Source organism: Tupaia chinensis, unplaced genomic scaffold, assembly GCF_000334495.1.
Source record: "Tupaia chinensis unplaced genomic scaffold, TupChi_1.0 Scaffold144247_1, whole genome shotgun sequence".
In the NCBI taxonomy this organism is placed as follows: Eukaryota; Metazoa; Chordata; class Mammalia; order Scandentia; family Tupaiidae; genus Tupaia; species Tupaia belangeri.
The window spans coordinates 2,014,410-2,029,434 of NW_006204105.1; the positions used below are offsets into that span (position 1 = coordinate 2,014,410).

Consider the following 15,025-nt stretch of genomic DNA (forward strand, 5'->3'; position numbering starts at 1 on the left):
CTTCTTTGAGCCAGATGACGAGTGGCTTTAGGTCATCTCTTTGGCTCCCTGTGGCCTCCCAGCTCTTCTGTGCCTTTACTACTTCGGGGGGAGCAGTGCCCCTGGGCCACTCCCTCTGCCTTGGTTGCTTCTTTGCTTTTCTGTTCAAGGCTAGAGTTTACTTCCCTTTTTCTTGCCTTTTCTCCCCCACCCCCCAGTGGTCTGGCCTTTTCCGTCTTCTCTCACCGCTAGCCATTTTCTTTTCATGTGGTGTAGCAGCCTTGGAGCCAGGAGAGCAGAGTCACTTACGTTCACCCACACTGACACAGGGCTTCTTTTGCATTTTTTTGTTTCTTTGCTTTTCTTTCGTCAGCCTTCCTACCTTCTACCATCTACCTTGGATGATTTTTGCTCCAGACCCTGAAACATTTTCTTCATCATATAACCTTTTCCTGTTCTGTTTTATATTTTCTATTTTTGGATTTGCTTTTCTCTATTTACACAAATCTTCTTTCTCCTTCTTAGATATGGAAAGAAAAGTGATTGAGAAAAAAATCCAATTTTTTTTTTTTTTTTGGAGAGGTTTTTTGCTATAGGGTGCGTGCGCTCGCCAGACAGACAGAGAGAGACATAGAGACAGAAAGCGAGAAATCACCCCCCAGGGGGGATGGTCACGCCACAATCCCTTCTCCTCCATTCTTCTCTTGGGATCCTGGGCACGCACGCACATGCGCCCAGTGTGAGTTTTAAGCCTCTGGGTCTGGGACATGAACCGCGGTTGACTACGTGGGAGTCCAGTGACATAGCCATTACGCCAATTGCTGGTTCCCCAAAAGCCAATCTTTATGGTTCCTTCCCTTTCCAAATGATAGAAGGAATTAACATTTAATGTACTTCTAACTGTATGCTGGGGACTTTATTGGATACCATTGGTATCTCTATTGTCCCCATTTTAGATTAGGAAATTGGCTCAGGAAGATTCAGGTGCTTGCCCAGTCACACACCTCGGTCCATGTGTACTCTTGCCCAACCTCACAGCATCTTTTGAAACTTCACTGGGCTGCAGACAGCAGGGACACGGGATGTGGGAGGATCTGGTAAGTGCAGCAGGTGTATGTGCAGAAGTTATTCTGTCCTCCAGGAAATACCTCTATCACTCCCTCAGCATTACTAATTCTAACATTTGTAGAAGGGCTTGATCTTTCTCCCATTTTGTCCTCATGACCATACGTATCTGCTATTCTTTGTTTATGGGGAGGAGAGTAGTAGTTAAATATTTTCTATGTGTCTGACTGTGACTGCTATACACAAAAGTGACTGAACTCGTTAGAAGCCCCTGGAAGATTTGCCAATCAGTTTCACACAACTCACAGACTTGGAGAAAAAAGCCAGTAGGATTCCAATTGTTCAGGCTATGATGTCAGGAGGCGACCTTGGGATTTAATAGGGATTTTATTGGGAACATGGCATGCAATTAAGATACCTCATTACCAGGGATATATTTGACTCCTGGAAGAAGATCAGAAGAGTAACATTCAAGAGTTTTTATTTGGTTCCAGCCTACCCTTCCCAGTTATTTTCCAGAGGTTTCGTTTCTCTTGCTTTGCTAAACATACAGCATTTCATTCATTCATTCACTCAACAGAAACAAAATTTTACTGAGCATAGAATAGGTGCCAGACAGTTCCAGGTGCTGAAGATATGAGAAGAATAGCATAGATATGGTCTAGATTACACAGATCACTGTATTATTATTATTTTTTTTGGAGAGGTTTTTGCTATAGGGCATGTGCGCTCGCCAGACAGACAGAGACAGAGCGACAGAAAGCGAGAAATCACCCCCCAGGGGGGATGGCCACGCCGCAATCCCTTCTCCTCTATTCTCCTCTCGGGATCTTGGGCACACATGCACACACGCCCAGCGTGAGTTTAAGCCACCGGTTCCGGGACTCAAACTGGTATTGACTACATGGGATAACAGCCCAGCGACATAGCCATTACGCTAACTGTTGGTCCCAACAGATCACTGTATTCTAATCATGTCTGGTAGAATTTATTGTCATGCTTCTGTTACCAAATGTTGTTTCCCTGGAAGAGCAGTCTCTTTTTTTTCCTACTTCTGTTGTTTCATCTCACAGATAACTCCTCCCTGGACCAGAAAAGACCTGTGGGCTAGGATAGGTTCCTCTTACCTCTAAACTTCCATAGCATTTTATGTTGTTATTGCTATTTCTCTTAGATAATAGTTTGTGAAAATTAGCATTAATGTATTGGAATCTTTTTCTATTGATAAAGTACTTACATAAATACATATACATTCCCCTCCCTCCATTAGTGGTTCTCAAGTTTCACAAAGTAGTTATTAATGATAAACTCATTTTATGGATTATAAAACTAAAGCCTAAAAAAATTAAATGATTTACTCTAGGTGAGATGGCTGGAGAGAGAAGTAAGCTCTAAAACTCAGTCTTTTGGATCTCAAGCCCTAGTATGCTATGTGCCAAGCGGGGCTTTGACTAGTCTACTTTTATTAGACCTATTAATGGACCTATCTTGTCTCCATTAAGGATTTTGTAAACTCTTGAGGACATGGATCATACTTTATTCAGTTTTGTACCCCTTACTACACCTAGCATATTACCAGGCCTAGGTTAGGTTATCAATAATTATTTGCTGAACAAATAAATGATTGATCGAATGAGTGAATTAAGATTATTAGTAGGTGGTTATATAGTTTTCTATGTTTGCATGGTGGATTGGATGGATTTTAAACTTATGATTGGTGGTCTCTTGAGTATCATTTGAAAGGCATTGTGTGTCCCTGGCTGTGCTGAAACATGTACCCTGCTTACATGTTTGAAATTGCTACCTCCAGGGGCACTGTATCCAGAAGTCATAGTTAAATTACATTCGCTTAGAACTGCTTGCTTTGTTCTCCCCCTTAGCACATCAGCACGATTTTTGTCTGTTGATGCTCAGTGGGAACATTCTAACAAGGTATATGGACATGCCTGTGGGGCCTTTGAAGGAAGGGTTACTTTTCACTTCACAGAAATTTAAAGACCATAATGGTAGATGTATGATGGTGTATTGACTGGCTGGTGTTGGCGGTGGTGGTGGTGGGAGGTTGGAAGTAGTGGTTGCAAAGAGCATATAAGCACTTTGGGGATGAGTTAATTTGTCACCTCACCCAGGAAAAATGCCAAGAGCCTCAGGGAGGGATCTGTGTTCACAGCTACTGGCCTAACCTGGATTAAACTCACAGGTTAATCTTGAATACCACCCAGTTGATCAGAATGAACTTTTGGAGAGCCTCTGGTGGGTGTAAGAGGTATCAGGTCAAACACTACCATGCTGAGGGGCCAGCAGGTGGTGTGGTGATTAAGGTGCTGAACTTCCACGTGGCCAACTCTGGTTTGAGCCCTGACCTCTGATCTGAGTTAATTATAATGAAATAGAAAATGCACAGATAGGCACTACTTCAGTTGCTTTTCCCTGTCTTTCAATGCTGCCTTGAAAAATTTTCCAAACATCTTCCAAGTACCTTCTAATGTTATTTTCTTATTGGTCTAGGTTAAAACAGAAGAGTTATTTGATAGTGATGGTGTTTTCCAGTGTCTGTCACTTATGACACTCTCACTCAGGTCAGACTGAGGATAGGAAGTGAAATATAACAGAAGAGGCCTTTTGTATTATACATGCACTTATTAAATAATGTTAAGTTGGTAAAGAAACCCAACATAGGCCTGAATGTAACTGCTCTGACATTCAGAAAGGAAAATTTCCAAGTGACCATGGTTTAAATGTTCTTCCCACTCAGAAGAACCAGTCATGTTTTAGTTTCCACAGACCTGTCTTCTGATTGAGCAGCCTGAGCTTTAGCTGTAGTTCTGAGGTCACAATGGGAGGTGTACACAGCTCTGTAGTGCCAGTTTTGGAAAACAGGCAACAGTATATTTGAAAAGCATCAAATCGAGCAGGAGACTAATTTGAATCCCACTCTGACATCTCCCAGTTAAATAATGTGAGAAAAGCCTTTTTATTCATGCCATGCGTTGGTTTCCTTAGTTGTAAAATGGTAGCAACAATGTCTACTTCCAAGGGTTTGTATGAAAATGACATGAGATAATGTAGACGAGGAGGCTTTCAAAAAAGTCAGAAGAAATGAAAACACTATGTATAGATTTCAATTTTTTTGCACCAAAATAAACTGATAATTTAATTTTACTTTTTCACAAACATTTGAAGTTCCATCATATAAACTATCCAGTACAATGGTCATTAAACCTTTTCCTTTATTTTGTTCCAGTTTCAGAGCATATTGGAGCACTGAGATGAACCTGTGATGGCATTGAGCCTTTATCTGCTCAGTGAGAAATGGAAATAAAAAATTACTGCCACCCCTTCTTTTCAAGGCCTCTTTAAAAGGCTTAGCTATCAGGGATGACTTGGGTTCTCATATGGTTCTGTGTATCACTGAGAGAGGTGCTGGTTGTTAGGTGGAGAGGGCATTAGGCAGCTGGGGAGATGTGTGCTCTTACTCTCCTTAATTGGCTTATTGGCATGGGAATTGCAGGCTTCAGGTTACCTCCCTCTTTTTTTTACAAATAGAACTTGGAGGCATGAAGAACTCAAAGACTCCATTCCATTACTAAAGTCATCTAACAGGCTTATTTGAGTGTTTGCTATCATCATAACTTTCATTTAATCCAACCTGGGTTAGAGTTCATTCCCTTGAAGCTCTGGTCCATGTATCATATTTGGGCTCAGTTCGTACTCAGGTCAGTGCCAAAGGCTCTGTTTCTGCCATATTTAGAATTACTCTAGGAAAAATCTCATCACCAGCTTTGTCTAAGCTACCTGATAAAATCTGACAGCCCAGAATCAATTTCTACTGCAGAGATCCTCTGGAAATAGGAGTTTACTTGCTCCTGGGACAGAGTGCTGCCTGGGTTATGAAATTCTGGTGGGAGTTCTTAGATGGGAGTTTTAGAGACTTTGAGACTTAGGAAGGAGACCAAGGTATGACTGTCCTATCAATAGCAAATAGGAAAATGCTACTCAATGTGGTCACATACAAGTATTTGGCAGAAAAAGAATCAGATGAAGTGTTTTATTGTCACCTGGGTTGGACTTTCTCCTTTACTTACTTTGAGCCATTTTCTTCCTTGGGAAAAAGATAACAGCTAAGGTTCAGTCATATGGAAGTAGCTTTGTGCATCTAATATCAAAAAATTCTTTTATCCCACTCTATATCATCTTCTATCATTTATCTTTCCCACTGAAACTAGACTACCTATACATCATTGATACAGGAAATGTGTGAAAGCATTGAACTCAGCTTATAAACTTCATATTCTGGAAGGGAGACTGAATTATCATTACCATCACATACAAATTTTAATATGTAGATAATAACCTTCCTATTCTGATATGCAGTTATCCTCCCAGAAAGTAAAATCCCTGTGGCCACAAATTTTACTTTTAAGAATTATTTATTTAATTTTATTTGTCATTGTTATTATTTTTTAATTTGCTACAAGGTATATATGCTCACCAGACACACACACACACACACACACACACAGAGGGAAAATGAGAAAGCAAGCCACCAGGTCTGAGACTTGAATTGTGGTCAGCCATGTGGGAGTTCAGCACCTTAATGACTACGCCATGTGCTGTGGCCAGGGATTTTTGTTTCCCAGAGTGTCTGAATGTAGAAGAATGACTGCCATATAGCAAATGTTTAATAAATAGTCATTCAGTTGAGTTGGACCTGACTGTCTACCTTGATCTCTTATCTTACCCCCTCATCCATCCACTAATGTATTCTAAATACTGGTCAGTCCAGTTAGCTTGTAATTCTCTATTTTAACACTTTGTGTATCCTTCCTTCCAGATTGCAAGTTCCTTCAGAGCAAGAACCCGTTTTATCTTTCTTGGTCTAGTAATACATAACTTGATCTATACGAAGCACAAATGTTGGTAAATAAAAATGGAATTAAATGTACCATAGTCTTGTGTGCATACATTTTCTTGGCCGTAGAGCTGATCTAACTTAGACTCTTGCATCAATAATATATAAAGTGAAGATAATAAAATTAATTTTGAATGTTTTTGTAACAATAATGTTACATATGTAAAGTTTTAGCAGAATGTCTGACACATAGTAAAGGCTCAATAGACGTTGACCATTGACTCAATTTTTAAAAGAATTATTTGTTTAATTATATTATTATTTTAAAACTTTTTTTCTTTTTTTGGAGAGGTTTTTGCTATAGGGCACGTGCGTTCGCCAGACAGACAGAGATAGACAGAGAGACAGAAAGTGAGAAATCACCCCCTAGGGGGGATGACCATGCTGCAGTCCCTTCTCCTCCATTCTCCTCTCGGGATCTTGGGCATGCACGCACATGCGCCCGGCGTGAGTTTAAGCCACCGGGTCTGGGACTCAAACCGTGGTCAACTATATGGGAGTCCAGCGACATAGCCATTACGCTAACTGCTGGTCCCCATTATTTTAAAACTTTGACCAGAGAGAGATAGGGAAAGTGAGAAAGCAAGCTGCCAGGTCCAGGACTCGAATCATGACTGGCCATGTGGGAGTCCAGCACTCCAACCACCATGCCACCTACTGGTCCTGAGCACTGACTCTTTAGGATAGTTTTTTTGTGTGCTCATATTAATCTCACTACCCAAAGTCAATGACATTGTTATCACATGGAAGAAATAAGGCTCACTGAAATAAGCCAGACTCTGAAATACAAATACTGTAAGTTCTTGTTTAACAAACACCTTGTGTCCTCACTTGTTAGTAGAAGCTGAGAGACTTGATTACATGGAAATAGAGTGTGAAGGTGAATGCCAGAAGCTGGAAAGAGGTGGAGAAAGATGGGGAAATTGTGGTTAGTAGAAATGCATGTAAATAAGCGAAATGGGCTATGGGGTAGTATGGCACAGTAAAGAACATTGATAACAATTTACTATGTATTTCCAGATAACCAGTAGAGCGAATTTTGAATGTGCACAACACAAAGTAATGATAAATGTTAAAGGTTTAAATAAGTTTATTTCCTTAATTTGATTATTGTACAGTACATGCAGGCTTTGGAAAACCACACTGCATCCCACAAAGAAGTGGAGCTATTATACATAAATTGGAAATTATAATAAAATTAATAAGGAATAAAAATCACAAGACTGAGCAAGTCATTTAATCATTGTGAACTTCCATTTCCTCATGTATACGGTAATACCCACCTCCATAATTGATATTGTGAGGAATATATAAAATAATACACATCTAAGTACATCATAAACTTTATAAAACTTGTCAGCAGAACCATTAGATTATGTTTTGTAATAAAGATTGAAATGTATATTTTTTGAGCAAGATGATTTCTTAAACCCTCAGCTTCTAGTTAAGGTAACAATCTGAGGCACCGTGAATTGAAGATTTTATACTTGTGAGTAGAAAAGCCACAGGGGTAGCTTGCTTCTTTCACTATAGTTATGACCAGTTCTTCAAGATTATATGCTTAGGGGAGTCACAGATTCTTGCAGACTGTAATATATGTTTTAATAATGCCTAATCTTGATAGCAAGTGATCATGAAAATCTAAGTGTATACAACATAGGTGTTTTCTATGTATGGTAACCACATTGACTTATTGTGGTTTGTTTGCTATTGTTGGACTACTCTATCCATTAAACATTAGAGTTAAAAGGGGCTTTATAACCCTTCTAATTAGATGTGTATGTGCTGTGCTATAAAGATTAAGGAAATTTGGGATCAGAATAATTATGTAACTTGGCCAACATCAAACATGTTTAAGCTACTTCAGTTGGGATGGATGGTTCACATTGTTGCAATAGAATAGGTGCTTTTTGGTTGGGGCTGAGTCTACTAGGATCTTGGGGAGATCTGATCGTTGCATCTGAATGCTGGAGACCTATGTTCTAGTCCATTTAGTTTTCAATTTCTCATAGTTCCAATTTTCTCTTCTGCAAAGTAGACATAAAATATATACTGTATGTACCTCATCAACTGGAAGAATTAATATATTAGATGATATGTAAGATATAAATGAAGAAATTATTTTATTATTACTACCATTATCCATGAAGTAAGATGTAAGCTTGCTCTTAGCTAAACTCAAACCTACTGTGAGAACTAGTATTGGAATATCCATCTTATCACCATGCATAGGTCAGAAATAGAAAGTAAGTGACTCTATGAACTGATAGAATCCTTCTTTTTTCTTTATTTTTTTAAAGAGTTATTTATTTAATTCCATCTGTTGTTGTTATTTTTAAAAATCTGACCAGACAGAGACAGAGACAGAAAGGGAAAGCAAGAAAGCAAGCTGCCAGGTCCTGAACTCGAACCATAGTCGGTCACGTAGGAATCCTGGGCCTTTAATCACCATGCCACTTGCAGTTCCCAGAATCCCTCTTTTAAGGATTTTTTTTAGGATGGAAATATTATGCTGTTTAGTCCTATGAATTACACAATGCTCTCCACTGACTTGTAATTGGCCCTCTGTGGGTTTCCTAAGTTTTCTCCCTAACTGCCTTGGTTATGTGTCTCCTTATCATTTCTGTGCCTGGCTTACTGTATTTCTCTTGCTGAAATACTATTTCTTTAAATAATTATTTTATTTAGCTTTATTTATTTATTTAATTTTGACCAGATAGGGACAGAGCAAAAGAGAGAGCGGGAAAGTGAGAAAGTAAGCTGCCAGATCTGGAACTCAAACCACAGAAGGGCCTTGTGGGGGCCCAGCACCCCCAACCACCATGCCACCAGCCGGCCCCTGAAATACTATTCTAAAGAGGCATCTGATAACCAGGAAGCCTTTCTGAGCCATTTAAATAGAATTATTTTCTGAAGGTAGGAAGCCACAAATTGCTAAGAATGAAAGAACTTGAAAACAGGTTAAAATTTTTAAAGATTTATTGTTTTCTTTCTTGAGCATGATAGAAAGAGAGAGAAACATCTTCAACAGGGTCTGTACCATGATCCCCTCCCCACAGCCTTCCCACTCGTCCAAGGCTGTGGGCACATGTGCCTGGAGAGTCCAGGCTGACCAGGGAGATGAACCCCTAATTCTCCATATGGATTTAACATCGCTTGAGCAGTGTTGTTATCACTGTGCCTTGAGCTGGCCTGAGCAGAGGTGTTTTTTGATCCTTAAGTGAATGGTGTATTTCTTTCTTTCCTTTTTTATAAAAGAATGATTTATTTATTTAATTTTATTTGTTGTTGTTATTTTTTAAATTTGACCAGATGGAAATAGAGAGGGAAAGGGAAAGTGAGAAAGCAAGGCATCAAGTCTGTCTGGGTTTCTGACCATGGTCAGTCATGTGGGAGTCCAGCACCTTAACTACCACACCACCTGCCAGACCCGGAATGATGTATTTCTGAATGTATAATCTCATTTGATTAAAATAACCAGCTGTGTGTTCCTTATTTTATGATTTAGGTAACTTGATTTAGCTAATAGCTAAAATGATCGATTTGGTTAGCATAGATATTTTATATAACAGTGATTTAGAAATGTATTTAACAAAGAATTAAACTTTGTTGCTCTTGACTCTGAGATTGATATTTTAAGAGTATTATAGAGTATCTTACCTCACAGGTGGCCCTAACTCCTTTAGAAGTTTTTCAAAAACAATATAAAAATAAAATTAATTTTATTTGTAAATTATGGCATCTAAGAAACAATTGAGAATGGAAAATTCCATGATGCTTTTGTGTTTTTGTGAATGTAGGGTGGTTTCTACATTCTGTGTGGAAAAGTCTCTGGGATCTATTTTAGGAGAGAGTAAGAATCTAGGAGTTCAAAATATTCCCAGGGAAACCAGTAATAGTCTCTAAAAACCTCTTGATGAGCAGATACTGAATGTGCATCCACAGGCTTCCTTCCTTTCCAGTATTCCTGGGACTGTTCCAGCCCTCTGATTCCCATCTTTCTAGACTCCTGTGAAACAATATGTAATAGTGTGATACTGTGTGGTAACTATTTGTGTTGGCCTCTGACTATACGTGAATGTTCCCAGACTCTGCTGTACCCATAAACACCTTGAGAAGGGGTCCCCTTGTGTGCTTCAGTATTTTTTAGAAACTAGCACAGTGCTGGGCACACAGTGAGCACTCAGTGAGCACGTAATTAATCAGCACTAACTGGGGAACTTCTCAGCATCTGGGATTCTGTTTCTAATTATCTACCTGGTACCTCATCTAGGACCATGTGCTGTTAGGTGCTTGTTGACTGACTTGATTGAAACTATAAACCCTTAGAGAAGGCCTACTCAGTTTTTTAATTCCTATAGTAATATGAAGCTGAGCCTCTAGTCTTCTTTTTTTTTTTTTTCCATTTAACTTGTCTTGCCCTAAAAATTTTAAATCTGATGATTCTAATTGAGGTTGCCCTGGTTATCCCTTGCATTGGAGGGAATTCTTACATTTTTTCAAGTCATTTACATGGAAGAGATTCTGAAAGTGTTCAGTTTGATTCTTATTGCACAATGAGAAAATAGTCTCACTGTAGTTAAGTGTCTTGTTTAAGTTTGTTTATCCTTTTTAAAAAATTATTTATTTTTTCATTCATTTATTTTAATTTGACCAGACACACACACACACACACACACACACACACACACACACACACACAGAGAGAGAGAGAGAGAGAGAGAGAGAGAGAGATAGAGAGGGAAAGTGAGAAAGCAAGCCACCAGGTCCAGGTCTTGAACTGTTGTAGGGCATGTGGGAGTGTCCAGCGCCTTAACCACCATGCCACCTGCTGGCCCCTCGTTTATCCATTTTATGTGAGATTTTGTATCCTTATTTTATTCTGGATGACACAGTGAGTTAAGAGTATATACTCTCTTATTTTCTAATTCTCCAGCCATAGTTTCTATTCTGATCCCAACCTCAACCTCACTACCATTAAATATTTATCACTTAGTGTGATAAGTATTATGCTTTTCTCTCCTCTTTCCTAAGCATACTTGTAGAAAGCACACATTTAACACTTCTGCTGGGATCTACTTAAAGTGTCTGTTTCCAACTTCTTTTTGTAATTGTGGCAGTCTATGGTGATTGGATTTTATAACACTTTGCTTCCAAAGGTAAGACAAAGGTATGTTTTAGAAAAAATTTTCGGAGGGGACCAGCAGTTACTGTAATGGCTATGTCGCCGAACTCCCATGCAGTAGACTGTGGTTCGAGTCCTGGACCCGGTGGCTTAAACTCACGCCGGGCACATGTGTGTGCATGCCTAAGATCCCGAGAGGAGAATCAAGGAGAAGGGATTGCAGCGTGGCCATTCCCCTGGGGGGTGATTTCTCACTTTCTGTCTCTCTGTCTCTCTCCTTCTGGCGAGTGCACACGCCCTATAGCAAAAATTTCTCAAAAAAAAAAAAAAACTTTTCTGAGAAGTTTTTGAAAAACTCACAATATTCATGATATGTGAGAAGCTCTTGGGCCATCACAGAAACAAAACGGAATTTGGGAATCCACGTCCCAGGGAATCTGCATTATTGTTTGGCTGAGTGTGGAATGATATAGACTCTGCTACTGAAAGGCATATGGAGTCAGGCTAGGATGTGGATTTGACACTCAGCAGCTGTGCTCATCTTAGATAAGTAGTTCTGCTTTTCTGTGCTTTAAATTTTATGCCTTGGACTTTGGCATAAAATTACATGTTTAGACACGTAAAACCAAATTATAACATTTTAAGGGATTTTTTTCTTTGTATATGTGCATGTATGTGTGTGGGGATAATGGTTTCACTAGCGACTGTAGATAACTTGTTTTTGGTCAGAAACTACCCCTCAAGTTTTGTTCAGTTCTGCAGCAACTTAACATTTTCAGAAGTGAGAGGTAAAGATTTAGGGAGAGTGGGAAAGTGATCCTTTTCTCCCTGCGGGCACTTTGTTTCCTGCAGGCTTTGACAAAGTGGTGGGGATAGTTTTGCCAGGAATGTGCCTAGGCTTGAGAGAGAAACAAGTTGGGGCTAGAAGGAAATAAATAAAGGAAATAAATGTAAAGAAACCATGGGGTGTGCTGTTCAAAGGTCTAGAAACCTGCTACACTTAAATGAGAATGGCCACAAGATGACTCCACATTCTGTTCCCTTCATACTCCATCTTACTGGTATCAAAAATGGATGTCCAAGAAGCGCTGACCTTTGACAGCATTAGGCAATCGTTTGTCAGAGTGAGACACTGCTGTTTCATGTATTTACAGAGAGAGTCTGATGTCTAGATGTTAAGGGTGTGTCAAGAATAGGTTCTTAGGCTTGGCCTGCAATTTCCTGTGACCCAAGGAAACTGTATGAGCTAATGTGAATTTGGAAAATCTCAGGGTGTAGAATTCTTGGCATCAGGCTCCTGAAAGTAAAGTTTAAGCATTGCAGAAAATCCTTCTCTGGTAAAGCTGATTCCAGTCTTCCCCATCAGTCTACCTCCCCTACCGGCCCCACCCCCCTTCTCTTCATGAGTACTGAAGACACAGGAAAGGACCATCTGGCCCAGCATGCCAGCTCTTTATTTGGTTGCTCTCAATCCCACCTTCCTGTTTGGATCACCCCTCCCCTCTGCCCATACTTCAGAAACCAATCAAGGTGTCTCCTGGACTCATTCATTCCCTTTGTTTCAACCGCCGTCCAGGGTAACTTTTTCCATATGCTTATATCCTTGTCTCACAGCAGAGAATTTTTTTCCCATCCAAAATGGCCTGATTGGGCTCTTAGGAACAGCCATTTACTCATACATACCACAGTGTACTTCTAAGGCTCCCAAGCAACTTTTCATTACTTTTGATGACCAGGGCATATGTAAATGGAGAAAAAATTATGCTATATTTAAAAATAAGTAATGGATGAACAGTGACACTGAGTGGTACAAAATTAAAGAACATGTTGTTAGGATTGATTCCTTTTTGATTGAGCTACATAGTCCAACAATCTAGATTTGGTGCCATAGTATATAATTATATTTTACTTTCATTTGGCACTGAGTTTGCTGCCCTAGTTTGGTCTTATTCTCTTCAACATGGTGACATTAGTACTCTTTATATTGCCTGTTGTGGACCAATTTTCTCCAGCTATTGCTAAAACTTACTAAAGTGCCAGATGTCATGTTGGAAACACGAAACCTGAAAGAATGCCATAAATCACAAAAACAAACCATAAAAACAATAATAAAATGCCCTGAGTGCTGTGCTCTGGAGCTTCCCAGCGTTTGGTCTTCTTTTGTTCACCTTTCTCCCTACTCTTCCGTGTCCTCCAACCCCCATCTTTCAGGGTAAGGGGTAGAAGGAGCTCAGCAGTTTCTCGCCTAAGGCTTGATTGTTTATTTTGCAGATTCTGAGCAGAGCACTGGTTCAGACTCAGAGGTGCTCACTGAGCGGACTTCCTGCTCCTTTGACACTCACGCTGCCCTGGCTGCTGGTGCTGCAGGCCCTGTGCCTGCAGCCATGTCTTCCATGGAGGAGATTCAGGTGGAGCTGCAATGTGCTGACCTCTGGAAGAGGTTCCATGATATTGGAACTGAAATGATTATCACCAAAGCAGGCAGGTAAGGACAAGTTCCTTTGGATGGACAGATGCAATAAAGCCACACGAGTAGGAGCCATTACAGTTTTTTTCACTCCATTTATTTATGGTAGCATCAGCAGAGCTGAAGAAACTTCCACTCATTTTTCTGCTCTTAGCCATCATGGTAAAGTGGTCTATTGATTTTGCTATTTTCACAGTAGTCCTGTGATTTTGCTTTTTTCCTCCAATGGCCACTCAAATTAAATCAACTATACCCTCAGAAACATTTTCTTTCTACAAATGTGTTTCAACTAACACTGGAGGCTGGTGGTATAACAGCCAAAATTTAGACTGCCAAGCCAATCTATCTATTTCCAAAGATTCCAGGGAGCTTTCCATTTACTTCACCATCTAATGTTTTCAAGAAGTCTGCTCCCTCCAAAAGCTTGAATATTCTTGCTGCTCATAAGGTGTTTTCACAAACATGCCATTTGAAGTAGAAGATTATTAGGGTGGCCCTATAGCACCGGAATTAAGTGCTGTGCATAGGGAGCCAGATCCCATATTGTTGATCATGGTCTGGGTCCTGGCCCCAGGGGCCCGAAAATCTCTCCAGGTGAGTGTGCATGCCCCAGATCTTGATTGGATGGTGAAGAGAGGAAAAGGAATTGCAGTCTGACCATGCACCATTGATGGGTGTTTCTCTAAAAGTCTCTCTGTATCTCTGGTGAATGCACACAACTCTGTCAGTAATAGAAAAAGTAATAAAGAAAGAAAAAGAGTGTTTTGTTTAGGTTCAGTTCATGTGCAGGCATATAGGGAAACACCCAAATACAGTAATTAGACATCACAAAAGCTTGAGGTTAAAATGAACTTAAAGTTGTTCTTATTCCATTCTCTTCTGAAACTTTCTTCCTTAAGTTTTAGTAGTGAACAAAACTATTAGAATGTGGGTCCAGCAGGTGGTGTGGTGGTTAAGGGTGCTAGACTCCCACATGGCTGGCCGTGATTCAAGTCCTGGACCTGGCGACTTGCTTTCTCACTTTCTCTCTCTCTCTCTCTTTCACTCTCTCTTTCACTCTGTCCCTCTGTGTTCAAATTAAAAAACGAACAAATAAAGTTAAATAAAATGGTTAAAAAATAAACTATTAGAAGGCTTCTTAGGAGGTACAACTATGAAGGAAAATTACTGTCATTGTTATCTCATTTTTGTCTCTTAGGTTGCAGTATATGCCTGTACTGTATTTTGAGGTATTAAGGCTTGTAACAAAACAGATCAATTTAAGTAAAAAATTATTTATTTATGTTTAAATTTTTGGTGAGAATATTGGTTTGAAAAGAATAAAAATGTACAAAACTTTTTGTTATCAAATGTTCCAGTTTTTATTTTGTTATTTTGTTTTTTTCACTTTGCTATTATTGAGCCTGTAGTTCCTGGTCACTCTTTTTTTTTTTTTTTGGGGGGGTTTTTTCTATAGGGCGCGGGTGCTTGCCAGCCA

The 15,025-nt window shown here is 39.6% G+C and overlaps 1 protein-coding gene across 1 annotated transcript in view; it reads left to right on the forward strand.

Annotated features, from left to right (window-relative positions):
• The window catches only part of TBX15 (T-box transcription factor 15), a 140,458-nt gene that overhangs the window by 69,127 nt on the left and 56,306 nt on the right, over window positions 1–15,025 (forward strand). The window contains 1 exon segment of the mRNA XM_014583315.1: window positions 13,353–13,566. Within this exon segment, the coding sequence (XP_014438801.2) occupies window positions 13,353–13,566 (214 nt within the window).